An 8,619-nucleotide genomic window follows, 5' to 3' on the forward strand; every position below is an offset into this window, starting at 1 on the left:
TACCTACCTACACACACGCTCTTAAACATGAAGCAGAACCACCATTAAAATGAACAGAAAGCTCTCAACTGCAAATGCCGCTCCCAACTGGCACCCCTCACGTGCACAGGGCAGGCTATCCTTTTACCAAAACCAGAGCTATTTGAGGGCCCAGAACGTGAGGAAATGTTATCACTGCCACACCATGCAAGGCAATGGGAGTCAGAAATCAAGGTCTCCTAAATCTGCATTCTCTCCCMATTTAAAGGGGAGGTCTGGTAGTCTTCACACGATCTCAACACAAGGAGAAAGGCGATCTCTACTTAGGAGTGCTTCATGAGTTTCATGACATGCTTGCCAAGTTCACTTAMAAATACTCCAAAGTAGGGCTCTGGCCTGCGTTCCAGCCAAGGACTTAGAGGATATATACAGTGCAACACACACATTCATACAGCATGCTAACGTCTGTCTCAGAACATCCCCAAATTACACAGCAAAAGCATCACTTACCAAAATAGAAGCTAAAATACATTACAGAGGAGCTGGGTAATATTCCTATTAGGTTTATCTGGAAAAGCAACATCAGTTGTCAAACCTTATCACTCAGAGTGCTCAAGCCTCTGGAGAGCGAGCCCCAAACCTGCTCCCCACAGCCRCTGAGCCGTTAGATGTGCTGGGAGGCCAGCGGCCCTCGACGGCGCCGGGGCACTTGCTGGGTCAGTGTGCCCGTGCAGGCACACGGGAGCCTGCACACCCTWCTCCATACAGGCTCCATCACACTCAGCAGCCCCCACATTACGGAAAAAATGGGTCACAGCAGCTCAGCCTCGGCAAACTCCGGCTGAGCCATCTGTGCGATGCTCCTGCGCTACCTCCCCGTGACTCAGGCGCACAGCAGAAATTAAAGGCCTGCTTGTGAGCAGAGGCCTGGAAAGCAGAGCTTTTACTCCTTCCCTGCGTATTAATTACTGTCACCTGAAGTCTCTCTTCCCAAAGCAGTGCAACTGCACGGCACAGACCAGCAGCTCGGCAGGTAGGAGAATCACCGCAGCAAGCCGGACGGGGGTGAGGCCCCTGCACGGTGTCTGTGCGCGGCACGAGCGCCGGGCGGTGCTGGGGCAGGACCGCGCCACCTCTGCCCTGCCGCGATTCCACGCTGCTACCAAATTTTGACGGTCCATAACAGGGCCATGCTTCACACTCTGCTAAACTGATGACAATTCAGAACACCTCTGTTGCCTGCAGCAGARGGGTTCTATAGGACCTTGTGAATCCTTAGAAAAAAGCAAGGTTTTGAGAAATACTTATTTTTCTTCAGAATTTCCTTTGCCTGGATACCCATTCCATCACACTAATGATCTGACTGTATTGGATACCATGCTCTCCAAACGGCCTTAATTACATGCTTCATATCTTCCAATATTATGAYAAAATTCATCATAGTCCTATGTCTGGGACAGTCACCATTGCCATTCATTGAGATTAATCTGAGTATCACTATAAATAGAAATAACAACATCTAATATTATGATACAGAATATTATGCTGGATGGTTTTAATGCCTCCAAGCAAAACTCCTTTAATAGAATAAAATACAGAATATACTACATATAGTTTTACAGTATTAGCTTTATGAGATTCAAAACTAGATCAATATTTCTTTCATAAAAAGTTTATGCCTTGAAATGATCCCTCCATCTGTCATTCCACAGAGGTCACCTTATTTCAATACAAAGAATGAATTGAGAATTACACAAATGTACTTGCCAAATACATGCTTTCACCGTACAGGCTGACAGGTTCTAACATCCGTATGTGCTGCCCCTCATGCCAGCCCCAATCATCTGCTAACCCTTCCTCACRTGAGCACTATCCTCCTGCTCTGTCTCTTTTTCTGAGCAATCATCCCTCTCCTGGCAGAACCAGTCTTCTTCAAATGACTCTTTACAGTCTATGTACCTAAAGTCTACAGAGAGATACTTGAAAACAGATAAAGAACTGAGCTTATTGATAATATTGAACTTCTTTGCCTTATCAAGAAAATAAATTTTACCTCAAAAATACTGTGTTCCATAAAAATATATTCATAGCACCTCCAGCCTCCCATTAGTAACTCTGCACATAAGCATTTGAACTCTGAAGCATAGATTTTCCTTTACTTTTGGTTTATGTAGAGGAAATAAGATTCCACATATACTAAATGTAGCAGTATATTAACAACAACACAGTGAAACTGCAGGGATCAGCTTGCTGAAATGTACTAGGTGCATCAGTAACAACAAGAACAAATACCCAGAGACTAATAAAAATCAGAGCTTGCTGAGAAATGCAAGAGAAGTGGAAAAGAATTAATGTTTAGTCTGCTTCCTATTTTCAGCTTTTTGTAAAACTCCCTATATGAACCCAACTGAAAGATGAAATAGCTTTTAAAGATAGAGCATTGCTCATTTACTAAAACCTGCACTATCTTACTAAAAATGAAAAGAGGAAAATACAATATACTGATGAGTTAAAAAATACTGTATTACAGCACAAAAAAAATTGCTTAAATTGTATGTAAAATCCCAAGCAGTAAAGATAACCTATGGTTCCCACAGGGAAGGGGCACTGCAGTATACTATACTGGCCATTTAGTATCATCTTGCCAATTTGAGTTTGCAGGGAGTACCTGAACACAAACGTCTGGCTTCGCATCTAGCTCCTGTACAAATGGAGATCTCAGGGCCTATTTCATATATTCCCTGCAAGAAACTTCAAAACAAGCAAACTAATGAGAGGGAGGGAGAGAGAGAGAGAGAGAGAGAGAGAGAGAGAGAAAAGAACAATGAATTCACAAGTATGTTTGCTACAGGGTGAAGGAGTTTATAGAAACACATCAGGCAAGCAGCATAAAATTCATTAAAAAATAAAAACTTATGAAGCATTTCTTGAAATCACGGAATCGCGCATTCTGTAAAATGGTTCTCATACAGTCCTTATTCTTCTTCTCCTTGATCATTCTGCAACTCGAACAGGAAAAGGAACTGATGGCTGCTGAGAGCCCAATTTAAATCTCGTAAGTCACAAGCTGAGAGCACCATAACCTTCAGCAATACCCGTCCGAGCATCTCCACCGCCGTGGCTCATCCAGTCATAGACTATTGATGCAGGCAGCTACCACTGTTTTGGCAGAGGACAGCCTAGCTCAGGCTTCTTGGAAAGTGCACATGCTTTTTCTCAGAAAAAAACCATACAACTTACTGGGCCTATTCTCCTTGCCCTGTTCACTCACCTTAGACTTCCACAAGTGGATACGTCTTGTGACGATCTGGGAAGGTGCACTGGTCTCACTGCGCACACAGCCGTGGGCCGCCTCAGACAGGTATCACAACTTGCACTTAGTACCACAGCGCCCACAGGCAGTAAGAACAGTCAGAAGCACTTAMGGGATTAACGGGAAGTTTCAGTTTGCACTTCCAGTCCAATGGTACCCCTTCATCCCACCACAGTAATTTTAAAAACACTCCCTGAAGGGGCTTGGTAATGCACCCTTATGGGCCACAAGAACCACCACTGCTAAAAGGAAGACAGTATTTAGACAAGAAAGAATCACTGTTGATTGACTATTCAGAATTACATCCTCTGAGGACAGAAACCTGAAGCAGTAAGCAGTTCATTATTAAAGCATGTAATGAGAAGTCTGTAGATTTTTAATGGAGTCCAAAAATAAGTTTCCCAGGATATGAAAGCAAAAAAAAAAATTTTTTTAAATCAGCGTGCTGATATTCCTCATACTGCATGGTTTGACTCACAAAACCTACAAAATGGATAAACCACTTGGCAATTTTTTCAGCAGTTACTGAATTTCATGGGTTTAAATATTTAAGGAAAACTATGACATTGTGAAGTAATAGCATTTTTTAAATGTGACACTAGCAGTCTAAAAACCAAACTGTCTTGAAATCCCTCATGCATTTGGAAACAGCTTTCCAAACTGTGTTTTATTTTTAGAAAAGATTTAATTTACAATCTGCATACTATGTATTGCATTCTCTAATATAATTTTATTTTGAAAAAATCAGTATACTTGACATACTTGAATCTTTGTGCATTTATACCTGCATGGTCCACCACACAGATTATATTACTGCTTTTGTGGCATTAGTCCTCGGCCCTGTAACAAAGATAAAGGCCCTTCGCGCTCAGCAGCACCCCCTCACCGTACATCCCTGAAGCTTACAGCTGCACAACCATTTTCAAGCTGTATTCTGCAGATTCCTAGAAAAACCTGTGAAAGTACATCACCTTTCATACAGAAAAATAAACATAACCTCTCCTACAGAAATCAACAGATTTTAAGGCAACCACACCTTCAGGGAAAAATATGCTAGATTTCAGGTCTCGTGAAGTTGCAAGTCACTAATCTGAATGCTTCAGACGGGCCAAGGATCGCAGACGGGGCACGTCGGTGCCACCCCAGGATGGGGCGCAGGCAGACTGTACACAGCGCTTACAACAACCGAAGATCTTGTCTACGAACGGAAAAATGGTTACTCTGCACAAACTCCTTTGAGGGCACTCTTATTCCTGAGCAGTAGCTCTCCCTTCCTCTACTATAGAAGAAAATGGAATAACAACAAAATAATACTAACTAACAAAGAGGTGCAAAAATGAAGCATCTGGCCCGAGGCATTGCCCTAGAAACTCGAGCCCTTCTCCAGGGTCRGCCACCACCAACCCCTGGAGAGCTCACCGAGCTGGTTTCAGAAATGAGTCAAACATCGGGCAGTGCTTACCCAAGTCAGCCCTGGAGCCTATGTTGCTCCTGAGSCTGGGATTGAGGTGCTCTGCTGGGATGCTTTTCAACCTTTTAACCTAAGCAACTCACCTCAGGTCACACACAAACTCTGTAGCAATACTGAACTCAGATTTTAATTCCTTCCTCTAAATCCTGCACTTGCGGGGAGGAGTTTGTTGCATCTCTCCTTAGCTGAAATTTTGCAAGAGAAATGCTCGAGGACTTGGTCTTAGGAAGCATCTGCTGCCCTYATTTGCAGTTCCTGCGTCCATCTCAAAAACACTGACACATCCTCTGAGACTTAAAGATGGAGTAATGACCCATTCTGACTATCGCCCAAATCCAGCATGCCTCTGGCACTTCCCTCTACCAGGGGGAGCCCAGGAGTCAAGTGCACCTGCACCCCKGGGAAGGGCGTCCTTCCACCTCCACAGGAGCCGTGCTCAGAGCCGGCCTCGCAACACCACTCCCCACTCTCTGGCACAACCCCACCACCCTGACTGTCGCTATTATGTTTTACTGAACGCGCAATTCAGGGATGTGTGGAGAGATGTGTGGAGACATTTCTCCTTTAATCACACAGGAAAAAGGAGAAGTCTAATAGCCCAGTGCAGATCCTTCATTTTTTACCAAAGGGAAGCTTCTACAAAACTTCAAACAGTAATCGTGCATATGAATTGAAATTCAGAAGGMTTCAGTACAGACTTCAGTCTACCCTGCTGATACACCCACTGGCATTAGTTGAAGATACTCTGTGCTGTGTTGGGAACAGACAGATGAAGTGCATGGAGAGTTATTCTAACTTCTTACGCAGAGAGCGAGATGCACAGCCTGAATCTTACCCATCCAAGGGAGAAAAAGCTATAAGCCTCATTAGCTGGCTGAGGAAACCCTACTATTCTGTACAGGTTGTATACATAAATTCCTATGCATTAATGATAAAGTACAAGTACTTCAATTCTCTTCCAATATACTGTTAAAAAACGTAAACACTAATGCATAACGTTTCTTTGCATTGGTCTCAGCAGATAGAAGGAAAGTTTTTCATCTACATTATCTTAGGGAAAAGCTGGTTTGTGCCTATTATGTAAAAACAAATGTTCAAGAACCACTCATCCACGCCTTGCAATACTGCTAAGATCAGTAAAACCTACAGTGATCTRTAGAAACGTGCTGGCTGCAAAAGCTAATGCATTCACACAAGTGTGCTGGTTAACAAGTTTTTTTCCTTCTAATAACTTACACCTTCTTGCTCCCCACACAACTGTACGTAGCTGCTTATTAAGTCCTGTTCTTCTACCTCTTATAATATTTWTTTTCTTTCTTATTTCTCTCTGGCTGAGCCACATTCTGAAATGTGTTTTGAAGGAGGAGAGGACGAGAGGGAACAGTTTCATTGCATGAAAGATCTGCATAAAAAGGAAGAATCGAGCTGTAAAACACATATTCAGTAAAATATCTCTCAGTGTGTACCAATTTCTGGTTTTGGGATGATCTGGTTAAGAAGCAATTCTGAATGGATTCTTAGTCACAATACGTTAAAATGTTTACGTATATGTGAATATCTCTAGTTGTAGAAAGCCCACAGAACGTCTTGTTTTCTATAAGCTCCATTACATAACATCAACAACACCAAAGATTTTGCAGGTATCATTTTGCTGTACAGAAGGTTCAGAGTGCCCAGAATTGCTTCTGAATGAGGTCTCAGTACACAGTGCACGGATTTGKTTTTGAATAAGATCGCAGTATATTAGAGCTGGCTGATTTCAATCTACTTGCTGGGAGACATTTACAGCAAATCAGCATTTGCTGAACTAAGACTTAACCAGAAATTCAGCACCACTCACATCCCTCTGAGCTTCTCAGTTCTAGCTCAAATGGAACATGAGATCATCTGTTTTTCAGTCCCGGAAGGGGTGTTTATAATGCAAGAAGTCTTGAGCAGAAATGAGTACAGTGTACCCAGCGAAGCCAAGCATGCACGCACGCACACGCAGTGTTGCTCTCTCTGAGACAGCATTTCAGTACCAAGAGCCACACGTTAAAGCGGCACACTCTTACAAATTCAGCATGCTACTGAATCTAGAAGTAGCACAAGTTGCATTTTAATTCACCAAGAAGAGGATGACAGTAAGAAAAACAAAACAAAATCCTTAATATTTTTTTCAGGAAAACAGGCAGGACTGAATCCATTCACGCAGCRCAAAGGGCAGGGATGGGAGAAGATGCATTGCTGAGTTGCCTAGCCTGTGACAGCTGTACCTGCCACTGACAGCCAGATGCGAACAAGGAGCAACGGTGACTACTGACATCAGAGAGTGGATTTCCCATGAAAATCTCCCAAGTTTCCAGCTGGGGGAGGAGGGGAATCTCTCCACCCACGCGAAAAATAACAAGAAACCTACCCCCCCCTCCACTCCTCAGTGAAGACACAGGTTGGGAAGCAAGAAACTCCACTGTGTGAAGCATCTGGTGGTGGCGGTGTCGCCGTGGCTGCCCCCGCGGCCGAGCCCCGCGCCGTGCCCGTGCCTCCCCCGATTTCGGCCGCAGGAGAAAGGCACAAACACAGCGCCCTGCGCGGGCGGGCGCCCACACGCCGCAGGCCCGACCCCCCCCCGCCCCCGCGGCAGAGGCGCTATCGCAGCGCGGGGGGGACGCCGCGCAAGGCGGGCAGCGGGCAGCAAGCGCCGCAGCGCGCCCCGCACAGCCCTTAATCCGCACTCCCGGCTCATCCTCCAGCGCTGGCGAGAGCCAGGAGCGCCGCGGCTCGGCGGCTCCGCCGCCACCTTCTGCCGCCCTGCGCGGGCAGCTGCGCCCCGGCCCGCAGCTCGGGGCTTGCCCCGGCCCTCGGCGGGCCACGGCCGGCGGCGAGCAGCCCTGCTCTGCCCTGCCCTGCCCTGCCCTCCTCCGCCCTGGGGCATTCGCGTGCGACCCCCACGCTGGCCGTGCCCGCTGCCCGCCTGCTGCGAGCGCCTCTGCCGAGCCATGTTTCTCTCCAGTGCAAACCCATTTCAGTCACGGCTTTTTCCCCCCTCCCTCCCCCGCGGACTGCTTCTTGCAAATGGGGCGATAAATCCAGAAAGTGCCATGCACCGTAGAGCAGGGAGGAGGAGCAGACACCGAAACGGAGCGGGGGCTGCGAGCGAAACGAGACGCTGGGGCCGGGGGCAGCAAACGAGCCACCTGACGGGGCGGCGCGGGAGCGAGGAGCCGCGGGGCCGCCGCTTCCCCCGCGGCGCGGCCCCGGCCGGGGGCACCGGGCGAAGCGGCGACGCGCCCGCCCCGAGCGCGGGTMCCCACCTGGAAGAGTCGCAGGATGTTGGCCACCATAATGGACACGGAACTTCCCGACGCCCCGATCACGCCAACTACTTTTTCCGGCTTGACAAACACCGGCGGCTCCCCGTTGGTGCACCTCACGTCGGAGGTGTCCTTCTGGATGAGAGCCTGCACGAAAGTGAGGGACTGCTCCAAGGCGTAGGTGTCTCGGGAGCAAGTGTCCAAGATGCGAGCGCCCAGCGTGACATTGGGCAGCAGGTCCGGGTCGCTGTTGATCTGGTCGAGCGCATACAGCATCGCCTCCAGCCTGTGGATGCCGTTCTCCTTCTTGATGTCCCCGCAAGGCACGCCCGTGGGTCCCTTGGCGTGGACGGGGAAAAGGCCGCCCAGGGTGATGTCCCCCTCGAGCCGGATGGAGTGCGGCGCGTACATCTCCTGCCCCTGGGCCGCCTCCGAGAGGAGAAACTCCAGCAGGCAGCAGGGCAACTTCATCAAAGTCAGGAGCCGGAGGAGGCTGCCCAGGCGGAGCATGGTGCCGCCGCCCGGGCGCTGCCCGGCTGCCCTGGCGGGGCGCCCCCGCGCCC

At 47.8% G+C, this 8,619-nt stretch overlaps 1 protein-coding gene across 3 annotated transcripts in view; it reads right to left on the reverse strand.

The window, feature by feature from the left end:
* The window catches only part of GRM7 (glutamate metabotropic receptor 7), a 359,963-nt gene extending 351,397 nt beyond the window's left edge, over positions 1-8,566 (reverse strand). For all 3 annotated transcript variants that reach the window (XR_014895237.1, XM_085300020.1, XM_085300019.1), the window contains exon 1: positions 8,057-8,566. Coding sequence is in view for 2 of the 3 variants with exons in the window: in XM_085300020.1 (XP_085156146.1) it covers positions 8,057-8,566 (510 nt within the window). In the remaining variant the exon portion in view is untranslated. The remainder of the gene's footprint in view (positions 1-8,056) is intronic.
* Between the last annotated feature and the right edge of the window lie 53 nt (positions 8,567-8,619).

The sequence above is a fragment of the Rhea americana genome, unplaced genomic scaffold, assembly GCF_003343005.1.
Source record: "Rhea americana isolate MKP2758 unplaced genomic scaffold, rheAme1 scaffold_16, whole genome shotgun sequence".
Lineage (NCBI taxonomy): Eukaryota > Metazoa > Chordata > Aves > Rheiformes > Rheidae > Rhea > Rhea americana.